This window comes from Vanellus vanellus (assembly GCF_965231255.1).
Source record: "Vanellus vanellus genome assembly, chromosome: 4".
Taxonomy (NCBI): Eukaryota; Metazoa; Chordata; class Aves; order Charadriiformes; family Charadriidae; genus Vanellus; species Vanellus vanellus.
Window position 1 is genome coordinate 14,219,513 of NC_138909.1, and position 14,321 is coordinate 14,233,833.

Sequence of the window (14,321 nt, forward strand, 5' to 3'; positions counted from 1 at the left end):
CATTATTTACGATCCTAAAGGAAATATTAACAATAAGGCATATTGTATTTTATCCAGATTTTTAATAACAATGGAAGTTTTCATCATGAAAGTGTTATAAATGGTGGAAGAACCCACAGACATTGCCAAGTTTTCTTTCTAGACATTATTCTGCCTGTGGACCATCAGAGAAAGGGCTGTAACATACTGCACCAATACCCCACTTATGACCTGCAATCTCACTGCACAGTACACTGCTTTGTTTCCTAACTTTATCTGCAAAGAAAGGACATGCTCAGTGTATTAATAAACCTCCTGCTGAACTGAAATAATGAAACTAATACGAGTATCACTTTTCCTTTTGTAGTCCCTCCACAGAGTAATTATTCAGAATCAGTCCCATTTTTTAACTATATGGGAGAAGGTAGTGTAGTTCCAGGTGAATTCCTTTATTATCATCTGAGAAAATAGTTCACATCCAAACAGGCAGAAATAAACAGCAAATCAGATTTACATGTCCAAGCAAACAGTACTGCTCACTCCCTTTTGGGATAAACAAGGGTTTAAACTCCAAAAAGATACTGAATGCTTTTTCAGCTTTCACTGGTAGCTAAACACCAAGATTAATGACAGTCTATCTCCTGTGGATTATTCTGAACAGCTGGATTTTTAGAAAGGAAGGAAAGAAGGGCAACAGATCATTTAATAATAATGAGGAAAGTATAACAACAGCCACCAAGCAAAAAATTGGCAAAAGGAAATGATGAGAGTAAGTTTAGCAGAATTGCAAAAGCACAGAGAAGAAGAACGAAAACAAATGGGTTTGGGGCAATACTGTGTATAATCTCCGAAGTGATGATGAAAAGTGATGAAGCAGGACAAAGGAATACACAGAAGAGGGACTAGAGGGCTGGCAATAAAAAAGAAAAAATAACTTTCAGAAACAGTAATATTTGAAAAAAGTGTTTGCATTAAAAACTGCCACATTCCTAGGGCAATCCTCGCCGCAGGAAAACATCAGAAACCAGAAACCCCTTCAACACAGGCACCTTTCCAGAACTTGAAAAGAATAATCCTCACGTTATATTAGTAAAGGAAGGAAAATCTCCCAAACACCCTTCTCCTTAGTTCACCAAGCAGGAGAAAGACAGCAGCCCGAGCGCTGGTCCACCAGTACACCCACCTGCGCAGTGTGGTATTAGGTGCAGGTCTGGCCCCGGCCCCAGCTGGCACAGTGCAGCTCTGTGAGCCCATTCCCGCTGCCTCTCAGGCACCGAGAGCCCCCGAGCAGCATCGCGCCGACACACGGCATCGTCTCCTGCTCTCGGGCAGGACAGGCCCAGCTCAGCTTTGCCCTGCTGCCTTCTGCCATGCACAGGCCTTCCCAGAGGGAAGGCTCACGGCCCAGGGAAGGCTCATGGCCCAGGTGGGAGGACCCCGGCGCTGCGATGAGCTCCCACAATTTTACATAATCTGTATTTCTGCATGCAGTATAAGGCCTTAATTAAGACAAAGTATGCCAGGTCTTTACACTGGCTGAAATTAAGCACATAAGTATCCTTGTCTGAAAAGACTAACATATTTATCAAGCTAAATCAAAACTTTCATTTTTTACAGTACAGTCACAAAATATAGCTATCCCCCAAGCTTCAAATTTAAATAATTATTTTGGGTGCAAACCATTATGCTTTAATATGCAACTCAGTAGAATACACTCATCTTGCAACCATATAAATTAAATATGTTCTTATATAAAACCTTGCAAAATACACATAATTCTTCATATTTTACATGTGCCACTACTTCATTTGCTCTGAGCCAAATTCATTACTGACAATAAAATAAAAGGACAATTGAAAACGAACCAATTCCAGATAGCCTTGCAACCAAAGAAGCCTACGTTAATTAACAAAAGAAAAGTAATGAGGAAGAAGGGTTCAATGTCCAAAGGGTGTTTATAAGCAAAAATACATTATAATTTTGAAATGCATGAGAACAACTTAAGTGTATTCTGCATGAAGAACATTCCCCTGAGTTGCTACAGCTGAGTGGTTTGACTTCACTTGTTTTCTCCTTCCTGTGTCAAACTCACACACAAATTAGGTTACCTCAACAAACGCACTACAGCATTTCCGAGGAGAAAGGGACTACAACAGATGATAGCAAATCACATACACCTTTAAAAATCAGAGTAAACGTGTGGCTATAAGACTGAAAATTTTTCAACAGCTTAATGTGTCTCAATCAAAGTGTCAAGTGGACGACTTCGTTACCAGGCTGACTTAAATATGCAACAGCACTTTGCTGTTATCTTGGTCGGAAAGGATAACGTTGCATTAGACTTCCAGAAGTAAAATCCTACACGTTCTTTTTTTAGGGAACAGATTTTTCTAAGGCCAAAGAGACCTTCAAGTCTGAGAGTGACCTACCTAAAACAGATCTGATTTAAAATTCCATCAGGGTAAATTAAGAGTATAAACAAATGTTGAACAAAATGGAACTCAATTTGCAAATGAACTGATACAAGCCAATGAGGCACGTTGCTTCAGTAAAACAAAATAAAAATGGAAATGCCAGTTATGCTTTCACAGTCCTTGCCTCCCTTTCTTTAGAGCACTATATATTTTCCCTTGTTGGTGTTATTAGAGGCTTGGCCTCGGTACAGCAGCAAGTACTGCATTGCTTGCCTACACGAGTAGCAATACATATTTGGAAACTTTCTCCATCCACATTTGAAAAATATTATTGACCTAATTACACTTTATACCATTTTTTTTTCCCCAAGGATTTTCTTCTCAAAATCACTCCTGTTCTCATCTAATACATATGTAATACTACAATCCGAAACACACATTACCTGCAAGGGAAGCTAATGCAACAGAATAAAACTAAACAGTGGGACTGTTGCATTGTAGTTGTACGCCTCCCTTCATTTCTCTTATCTTTCCACATGGAAATATGAAAACACAATTTAAAAAAAAAAAAAAAAACCACAAAGTTTCTTTGAATGCTGCAGGCACACAAATCAACAAAGACCTCTATAAGTGTCCAGGGAGAAACCGTCATTAGCTGTGTCTGACACTGTGAATTTAAAATACCACTGGTGCGTAAGAGTCTTCAAACAACAAACATGTCACGCATTTAAAACATTCAAGCAACATCATGAGATTAAAATTTCACTTGAAAGAAAATTAAAAGTGAGAAACAGAAGTGATGCAGTAGGAGAAATAAAAAAAAAAAAGCCTAGCAATCACACTAAATAAGACAAAAATCTGTATTATTTTATTTTGCATTAACAGAAACAGTATGGGGCACACACACATATATAAACTTCATGCCATTTGCCTGGACAGACAGGAGGAGACAATCTCACACATACACACTATTCAACAGAGCATCAAGAGAATAATTAATTGGTTTTAGGATACTTCGTAATGCATCAAGATAGAATCAGCATATTCGCTGTAGTTTAATAAAGCTGAAGAGTGCACTCTGCATTGACATGGTGCAGCGAAGAATGTCCCTGCATCAAGTTGCTTACAGTCATGAGACAACATATACTATAGACCCACAGGACAAAGGATTGCACCTTGACAAATCTGCACAGGGACAGTGGGGTCGGGGAGTACAACAATGAGAATAAAAAAAAGTGTCAATGTGGAGAAGTCCATGTATGGCTCAAACTCTAGCTGGCTTATGGAGTTGGAAAACTGCTGATATTTTTAGCGGCCTGGGACAAGGAGCACCAATCACCTGCTATCTGTCCACAAAGCATATGCATTTGAAATATGACCAATGAAAAGGAAACAAAGTGTTAGAAGAGGGATTTCTAAACCAGATTTTGAATCCAGTGCCACAGGATGCAGGCTGCGGCAGCAAAGCTGGCAATGTTTCAGTCTATCCCTAACCATTCAGTCCAATGTGACTGACTACTGCAGTGCTCACTCCACCTACCACAGCTATAATCCTGTGAGTCTGCAGTCACCTAAGCTGGAGTCCCAAGGACCCATCTTCTGAGGAACCTTAAGGAGGTGATTCTGAGTGGAACAGTATGTTTTGAACTTTGAAAGAAAAATACTTCTATCAGTGTTAAAAGTAACACTGTTGTTCTACTCGCTGAACTAAACCCAGCGACTTTTGAAACTGTGATGAAATCTGCTCAGGTTTAAAACCACAGTTACTGACTAATACTTCTGATATTAAATTAAAGTTTATTATACACATGGATTTCCTCACATCCCAAGTCCTTAAGGATCACCAAGTTAGTATCAGTTCCCTCAAATGCGAGGGAAGGAGCTAGCCAGCACCATCACGAGCAGCAGGAATATGTGCCCGCCTTAACGCTGCTGGTGATAAAAAGTTGACTCGGGCATCCAGAGAGAAAGAAGGCAACAAGCTAGCAATGGAAAAGCAAGTGAGGTAGATGGAATGAGAACAGCAGCCTTCTGCCTCCAATTCTGGTCTCATCAAGTCTCACTGCTGCATGTTGAATATGCAAATTTAGGCCTGCTAATTGGTTCCCATGGCCATACCTTGCTTCCAAAAAAAAAAAAAAAAAAAGGCTCAAGAACACAAAGAAAAAGAGAAGCAGACTGTGTATTTGCATAGCTGTGTTAATAATAAATGACAAAGTGACCGCCTGAAAAGCAAACTTTCCACGACTTTCAGTCTAGCGGGCAGCCCCTTTTTCCAGTGCATAACACAATAAACACAATTAGTACAGACTAACTTACAGATTGTCAGAAAATAGTTTGCTCCATTGATGCAACAGATTTTGAAATATGCAAGCACAAAATTATTGTACTTGCATAGAAACGGTTATTCTGTGAATTCACAGTGGAGCCTATTGCAATCTATACCATTTTTAAACAAGTCCATTGGTAAACAGCATTCTGTTGCATTCTAGGGTAAATAAACAAAGTTTTGCACTGTTCAATTCCTTCTCAGTTTTCATTATTTCAATGTACTGTTGATTAAGCTTCGTGTCAAAACAAGTTTTGCCTCAACTGTATGGGAGATTTTCCTGCCTTCTTAAGCCAAGCTGTTGTTCACCTGCTTCCTGTGGTGGATGATGTGACATAAAGCAGCCAAGAAACAATTTCAGGATGGAGATCAAGCAAAACAAGTTGTAGGCAGACTTGTACTGAATTTTAATAGGGAAAAGCAGCTAAATATATAGTATTTTATAGTCATCATTTGCTAAGGAAGTTGTATATACATAAATGACTGCAAATATTAGTGTGCTGCATTCAAATTCCTTCTAGTTAGTTAAACATTGTGAATACAACTACTACTGAAGTGCAGCTATGTCTTCTGGCCCACTGAACTACAAGGTGCTTGGAGGACAGCGTTAGGAAGGAGGGAAGTTGGGGGGACTTTTTTTGAACTTTCCAAAAATAACTATGGTTTATCTCCTTTATTTAGAGGAAATCCGTTCAGTGCTGCCCAAGATTGATGAAAATAAGACAGCTACAAAAGCAGATTGATAGACAGTAGTGATGAGGTCAAGTACAGCCACGTGTTTAAAGAAAGTCTGTAGAATATACAATTGACAGACATCCACAGGCACATTTTCTCAGATAAACTGCATAATTCATGCACTCCATTCTAGTTCTTGTTGTTGTATGGTTAGCTCCATCACTATAAAGTTCCTGCTTATAGGGGCTGAAGGATCAGTGTGATATTGATATTACCTTAGTTTCATATTGAAGTAGCCTACTTACACTTTTGTACTTTCTAAGATGAGCACCTCAGACAGATGGAGCTTATTTTTACAGAGAGTACAAAAGAGCACTATTATCTTTTTCCTTTGCTGCTTCTTACATGTAACTTACTGGAAATCATACCAAAATCAACCAAGCTAAGGAGGACCTTCCTGGAAAAAGGGTAAATTACCACCACAGGGGAAGCAGCTAATGGAAGTAATAATTGCTAGCCCTATACAAAAGGCCATAGACCTCAACCAAGCAAAAAAACATATTACACTCTTCTTAAAAGAAAGGCATGGCAAAAAGATCGTCTAAACTGAACTTAAAATGTAAATCAACTAAAAAAAAAATTCAGTATTAATTACTAAAAGTAGCAATCAGGATACCTAACTTATTTACAAAGAAAAAAGGAGGTATGCTTTTGTTGTTTTTTTTTGTACCCTTGATGTAATGACAGTGCCACAACATTGCTGAATGGGTTGTACTTTGGGCCTTCAGCCAAATCAAGGCTGACTTCATGTGCACAGGGTAAAGAATGTAACACAACTTTTCTACAGTACCTATGTACAATATCCCAGGCAGAACATATAGCAGTGTCTCAGTTCTCCCAGTCACAGCTTCTTCTGTCCCAAAATTTTGCCTATGTAGAAACATAGTGAGTTTGGGTAGTTATGTGAAGCTTACCTGTACCTAATCCAGTAATCCCAAATAAGCCTCCATTGTGCTTGCAAAAATCAGCTCAACAAAATCCCTGTGCTGTACAGTCCAATGAATTTGTTCTGAAAAACACCACCTAAAAGGTTTCCCCTAACCTTCAAAAAGTTTTGATTTGTATCTTGATTCATCTTAAGCCATGCCAGTCATTATCAAGGGTGAAAACTTAATTATTTTTTTTCTTCAGTGCACAGCTTTAAGAACTATCTGTTCAGCCCAGCCCTAGTTTTTGAATGCTGGCTCTGACTCTCCTGCAGCTCTGTACCCCGTGTCACTAATTAGCATTGTACATCACCCCCCCACTGGCCATTTGAGTTTGGTTGCATGTAACGAGTTTAGGAGACTGCACATGATTTCACATGAGAAGCCTTGAGTGATTAGGTCCACCATCTTTAAACATGCCTGGTAACCAAACTAGCAAACTACAGCATTAATTCTTTAAACCAGACGCATAAAATGAAAAACCTTATTCTCCTTTCTAAAGGAAACTTGGAAAGAACATCCCCTACTTCAAGTTCTTTGTAATTCTTCCATAGGTTAGCATACCCCAAAATTACTAACCTTTTCTGATCTGACACATGGCAAGCTCCAGCTTAACGAACTGATATTTCATTTTGACTTTGTGCATGGCAGAAATATTAGCATTACAAGATGACATCTAGTATACCTGAAGTAATATTGAGTTTCAAACACAGTCAAGCAGCAATCATCAAATGCCATGGGTTATTAACTCAACAAGGTTTACCATAGAGGAAAATACCTACCTGAGGGTAAGGGTCAATTGTTGCTCCTTTGACTTTACCAAGTCTCCTACTCTAAAGGTTGTACAGCCCAGGAAACTTCGCTACAAAACAAAGCAGAAAGAAAAAAAAAATCTCTATTAATTTTTTGAAGTTTTACTTGTTACTTTTTTTTTAAACTCACTTTGAAATCTTTGTTTGGCAATATTGCATTCTAATATACCAGTTTGACATAATACCCGGTAAAAAATTTTAATGCATCTGTAGGGTGATTGTAAATTGTTAAACTCTGGTTTTATGGGCAGGAACCTCTCTCTTTTCCATTAAGAACAGTCTGACAACCTGACAAAATACAGGTTTGTAAAAGGTACAGCCACAGGAAAATTTTTGTTCAGTATAAGCGTTTGCATTTTGCATCTTCTTTCTATATTTCTAATTTCTACAGTACAAGAAATGCTAAATTTTCAGTGTTTTACCAAAGTTGGTCTTGCTATGTTTTTTCCTCAAGCCACTACCTCAAGGCACTACCATCTAGGTATTCCAAATATGAATGTATCTGCAAAGGCGGCACTTTTACACTGAGTTCAGCACAAGTTTATTAATAGAAATGTTGTATTTCTCCAATTCATGGCAATGTTTGTAAGTACTTGTTTCCTTTACTTTCTTTTTTTCCTTTCCCCTTGCAAAGCGGACCTATTAATTGCAGTACAAGTGCAGAGAAATGTGCTAATGAAACTAGAATGTCTAAAGTTAAATTAAGCTACACCACCATATCTTTTCCTTCTATCAAAATCACCTTCACACACGATCAAGAAAATAGTGCAAAGAGGAAAACAAATTAATCTTCTTTTGCTTTTTGGTTATTTTTTACCCTCTCATCATATCCCGCTGCACATTGCTCAAAATCTCATTTGGTCAACTTGGCCAACAGTAGTATTCTTGCCCTGGGAACAACGGGAAAGAAAATAACAGTCTACAAGCATCTTCTAACCATTTATCTTTCAAATACACAATTCAATATCACTAGCTCTGAATAAATTATAATGAGATCATAAGATTGCGTTGAATTTTTGCAAGAAAATAATAAGTAGTACATAAAGTTTGGTTTTATTACATTACACCAATGTTACTCTACTGTTGGAATGGCAAAGTAAAATTCCAGGGTAAATGATACATGGTTTTGGATATACAAATTCAAGAAGAATCAAGTTGCTCTGAGTCAACATAGGCTGCATGCAGAGAGCAACTTTCCCCTTCAGGGAGAGAAGAGAAGAGAATTTGTTTCTACTGAGAAGGGTAACTTCCTCTAGTAAAAAAAAAAACCAAACCTGTAGCCTGCTTTCTTTCAAAGACGACCAGCTGTATATTGAGTATTTGAATGCTAACAATAAAGCTCTACACTAAGATAGGTTTTCTTGCATATAAAATGTGCAGTTCAAATCACAATTCTCAATTCATATAAAGCACCGACACTGGTCTCTAATTTGGTAAATTAAGTCATCAGTTACAGCTCATTCCTATCGATGACACAGTCTTAGATTTCCTGTGCTTTGGTTGGCACTTAAGCAGCAAAGGAAAAAAGACACAAGCTTTCCCTAGAGGCTCTGGGGAAGGCTGGGAAAACAGAGGATTTGGGAAGTGCTGAACAGGGAGTAAGGAAGAAAATAGGAAATATATAGAGAAAAATACCACAGCCATACCAGCAAAGATCGTGGTTAATTTTCACTGCCAAAATGAAACATGTACTTTTAAAAGAAATAGGTCCAGGTGCGACACACCGTGACGCGCAGCCTTGCTAGAGTGAACACACAGATAGTTCTGTCTTCCTTTAGATCAGTCAACATGACAGTGGCTCTTGACTAAGACTCTGTGGTGGCACAGTTAGCTAAGATTAGTTATCTTCTTACATAAGTAAGTACAATACTCATTACTTCTTCGTACAATAAGAACACGTTCCGCAATGCAACATCTATATAGCAGCCTTTATTTTGGCTTTTCACAGCATTCGAGTGCTTGTATTCGCAACCTTACCATTGCAAAAGAGGGAGAGGGATATTTGGAATGAAACTGATATAGGTTGGGTCACCTGGGCCTTCTTTCTGCAGCACAACAGAATTATAACATAAGCTCAACACAACTTAGCAATGTGCGATCACAGCCCAGACGGCCAACCGTATCCTTGGCTGCATCAGAAGAAGCGTGGCCAGCAGGTCAAGGGAGGTGATTCTGCCCCTCTACTCCACTCTCGTGAGACCCCACCTGGAGTACTGCATCCAGCTCTGGAGCCCTCAGCACAGGAAAGACATGGACCTCTTGGAGCAGGTTCAGAGGAGGGCCACAAAATGATCACAGTGCTGGAGCACCTCTCCTATGAGGATAGGCTGAGAGTTAGCCTGGAGAAGAGAAGGCTCTGGGGAGATGTTACTGCAACCTTTCAGTACTTAAAGGGGGCCTACAGGAGAGCTGAGGAAGGATTGTTTACAAGGGCATACGTGATAGGACAAGGAGGCACGGCTTTAAACTGGAAAAGGGCAGGTTTAGATTAAACATTAGGAAGAAGTTTTTTTTGGGGGGAACAGGTTGCCCAGAGAGGTTGTGGAGGCCCCATCCCTGGAGGTGTGTAAGGCCAGGCTGGACGTGGCCTTGGGCAACCTGGTCTAGTGGGAGGTGTCCCTGCCTATGGCAGAGGGGTTGGAACTCCATGATCTTCAAGCTCCCTTCCAACCTAAACCATTCTATGATTCTATGATAAATTCATTTAAGAACTCCAAGTCAGAGTCCTCATATAATGAGGGCTAAGAAGCTAATACACGGCTCACTTATACAGTCTGAGAACTTGGGTCATTGTACCCACTACCCATCTCCGAGTGTCACATCTAGTTCTCCAGGGTCATGAAATTAAAGGTGAATAATTTTATGGGCTGAAAAAATTCTACTTGTTTGTCTTTTTCATATTTTTATGCTTATTTAGAACAAATTTTTTTTTGCCTGATAATGCAATTAGGAGTTATTTGCAGAATTAAATAAAATTGTGAATGATACCATGACCCAAATGAAGAGAGTTATGCTAATGTTCAAGGGGTCTAATTTCAAACAATGCTAGAGAATACTTTTTCCATACTGATTTAGATACAAATAGTCTACCCTGGGGCCTGAACTGGCAGTCTACAAACCAATCTAACTTTGCACATGTGAATTGGAAAGGCTTGAAAAGTAGGATTTAAACAGAACTGCTGCTGTAATGCTAATTACAGAGTAATGTTCCTCTGCAATTTTGCTAGTGGGGTACTTACAATTATAAATCTTAAGATACATGCCTTGAGTAGTTTGATGAATAATCTCAGCTAGCCAAAGAGAAAAGTCTCTATAATAGCTATATGAAAAGTTGAAACACATTGATTATTTCACTAAGATTGAACTTGCTGCCAAGCCACAGATTTTTCAAACACTAGTTAAAATCCTGGAAACTATGCCAAGGATGCCCTGGTAATGCAGGAAAGTCAACACCATAGGATAAAAATGTCAAAATTCAGTTATTTTAAATGTTTGCACACATAGATTGGATACCTGCCCCAGACAATGTTTGGTCTTTTATGCAGCTCTAGCAGGACCAACATTTCCCACCCCAATGAGGTATCCATATTATCCCGGCAGACCCAGAAATGACATCCCAATACCTTTAATAGAAGTTCTCCAGACTTATACAGAAAAATAAGTCCTACATATGTCACCAGCGTAATTTCTTAAAGTGAACCCAAAGGCAACTCCTCCAGTAGAACATTTTACACTCTGCACATGAAAACCAGAAAGTGACAGGCCAGGCTCACTGGGGCAAGCTCTCAATCTCATCCAGCTTGCTTGTATGGCAGGAGCAGGAAGTCTAGATGGTTGCGCTTGCCTCAGGATAATTTCAATTGAAAAGGATTTTCAAGAAATATGTGAATGGGATTACATCAATCACTGAGACTATTACTCATGCCTTGATTTTTTTATTCATTTAACCCAACTTCTGCTATTAAAAAAGCTTGCCAGCTCCTGTTTAGCAATTAGACAGAGCACCATTTCTCTTCATCGGGTGTCTGTGTCTGCTGATGAGGTGAAAAAAAAAAAAAAAATCAATTAATGAAAAAAAATTGCTTACTCCAACATCTGCTCTTGGCTCCTTGTGATCAGGTAGGACACTGGAGCGGACCTGAGAGAGGAAGAAAGAAAAAAAAAAAGCAAACCAAACATTACTTTTTTGTTGTTACTTTCCAATAAGAATGAGAGAAGTGCTCATGCATTTTTTTCCTCATACTTTCTGTGTTTTGGAGATAAATTTAAAGGGAGATAAATATATATATAATTTAATAACAATTAAGTAATAATTTAAGTACAGTATCTTCTGGTTCCTGTGGAGAAAGTCTCTCACCACTACCTATTTATCATTCTGAACTCTCCTGATTCACTAGAGGGAGAAAGGTTGTGCTCAGTTGTTCCTTCCCTAAAATCAGACTCTTTGGCTCTAACTTGAATGCCAGAATTCTTCATTATCTGGAACCAAAATTTTCAACTACAAATGAAAGAACATTAAAAAGTACATTAAACATTATGTACTGTAAACAAAATGTAATTTAAACATTAAAAAGTAGGTATTTTCTCCAGATAAGTACTTGTCTTTGCAGGCTGATCTGCAATAGACATCCTGATCCCCAGCCTCACACAATGTATGGCCCTGTCTTCTCCTCCTACCACCTCCTGAGCATCTTTGAGGTGACAGGTATCTGTAGGCATTCAGAGAAGGAAAGTCCCTGTATTCTCCCCTACACAGGGCCTCCAGTTGTCCCTCGATCTTCTGCAGGGTGGAGCTGCCCTTGTACACAACTGCTTTCATTTCACAAGAAAAAGCATGGAACAGCCTAACTTCCTCTTACTTCTGTATTTCCCAAAATACAGTACAGGTTTTGGCGGGGTGGCTTTAGTGCCTATCTAATTTTATTGTTGAATGTTGGTTGAGAACAGATAACTGATTAAACAATAAAAATGAGATACAAAAAGTATAAGAAAACCTCTGTAACACCCCTCTAACATGGTCTGCCTGAGCCAAAATAGCCAATTGGATTAGCCTGCTGGTAAAAGGATGCCAGATTCAGCAACACACAAGGGAGGCATGTACTGAGCATTCACATCTGTTTGATTACCAAGCTTAAGTAACAGATACCCATTTACAGCATTCCTCTCCAAGGACAAGTTTTTGGCTTGATTTCAAAGTAAGACTCAAACTCATTTTGAAAATGTCAGCAAAAGACTCATTTTGTCCCGTGCCCTCAAATGTGTCCCTTAATTATTTTATTCTAGCTGCAACTCACTATACAAAACGAAAACCCTCCTGTAAAACAGATTGTTGCTACCCTAAATACAACATGTTGTTAGAAAGGGCCAAACAAAAATCTACCACAGAGATAGACAAAGTAGAAACACAGCTTTTCTCATTCAGCTCCCTTGATGCTTTACAGTGAGAATAATTTTTTTCCACAAAAGCCTGAAGATAGTAAAGCAATGCTACAATTAATTTAATGAGGGCCAGCACACTTTAGAAATCTGTGGGAGTCCTCATTTGGATGTAATTTTACATTTGGATTTTTTCCATTAATATAGCATTTACAACACCGAGGCATTTGGCTTGCTACAGAACACTAGTACAAAATTTTCAATACAAAATTCCAATCTAAAATTTACCTGTAAATACTTCAAGCCACAAATGAAAATAAAACTACTGACAATTGGTGATACCGGTCTTACCCTTTTGGGGGCTGGGGAAATGGGGGAAATAAGTCACAGCAGATGTGTTTCTTAAAAGAAAGGGGTATCAATGCCAGACCAAAAATTTGACGTGATTTTAAGATGCTAAAAACTGCTCTATATGCTAGCCTCAGACAGGTAACATCTGTCCCAACATGAAAGTGAGGTATTTCCATTTTCTAATTATTATGGGTATTCATTTGAGAAATACAAACAAGTCATTTAAGAATGAACCTTCCTCTTCATCACTGATTTATAGGAAGATGCATTGTAACCTAGAAGCAGTTCAGCAAATATTTGAAAACGTGTAATTGTTTATGCAAGATACTAAGGTGTACATTAAAGCAAGAGGAAGCCTAAGTATCTTTTATGCTTATTGAAATCAACAAAATCAAACATACACTTAGGATCATAGCATATTCATTCCTTCTTTTGCTGGATAAAGTCTCAGCTCAGGAGAACTTGCTTTTGTTTTTCTGAACCCAGCAGAGAAATGGAAAGGGATGTCAAAACCTGACAAACCTACAGTAGAAGCCTTCCATATAACAAAAATACATTTCTTAATCCCAAATGCAGTTAAGTAAGGAAAAAAATTCTGTTGCTTGTTTGCAATTCCAAGCTCAATTTCATTAGCGTCACAATGAAAGTAGTAGAAAAAGTATCCACAAACTTCAGCTGTCAGTTCTGAAATACCTTTTAGTTCAGCTACACCTTTTTTTGTTCATTTGTTTTCACTTGGTTTTAATCCCTTTATAACCAGTAGTCACACAGCCAAACGTACATAAATACTGGCATTAGACTAAGCTTTTCTTCTCTCTGAAATGTATTCCTTTTGAAAGGAGACTGGATTTTTTGATCCAAGTGTGTGCGCTTTTACTTTTTTTTTTGAGAAACAGTTTTAAAATATTCATTAAAAACAGAAGTCTTATGTATGTAAATACATATATGGGAGCTATAGTCTGGTCTCTTTCATGTTGTCTATTGCAATTATAAGAGTCCTGTTACAAGATGTCCACATAGGCCCAGGCAAGCATTATTACAAGCATGAAGTCAGACAGTTCACAACCAAATATAAACCAAAAGAAACAACTCAGCTCTAGTCCCAATCCACAAAATGAAAGAGGAATAAAAAATACAAAGGATTTGAAAGAGCAAACATTCTCCCAGTACATTACCTGATTAAACAAACTGCTGTACTTTTTAAAACCTTGTCATAAACCGACTTTTCCCTAATGGCCCCAATAGTACCCTAAAACAACTACAAAAATATAAATACAAACAAAAAGGCAGTTTTTAATCTCAACTGAAATTCTAACAGAATAATGGATGCTTTTCTCATTATTTGCTCTAGGTTTTCCTGATCAAAATGCAAGCCTCTGAATGGTGAGTTTATTCATAG

The 14,321-nt window shown here is 38.3% G+C and overlaps 1 protein-coding gene across 1 annotated transcript in view; it reads right to left on the reverse strand.

Moving 5' to 3' along the window:
• INPP4B (inositol polyphosphate-4-phosphatase type II B) overlaps positions 1 to 14,321 on the reverse strand; it is a gene marked incomplete at both ends in the record, with an annotated part of 286,967 nt that overhangs the window by 117,149 nt on the left and 155,497 nt on the right. The window contains 2 exons of the mRNA XM_082482899.1: positions 7,166 to 7,245; positions 11,283 to 11,333. Of these exons, the coding sequence (XP_082339025.1) occupies positions 7,166 to 7,245; positions 11,283 to 11,333 (131 nt within the window). The remainder of the gene's footprint in view (positions 1 to 7,165; positions 7,246 to 11,282; positions 11,334 to 14,321) is intronic.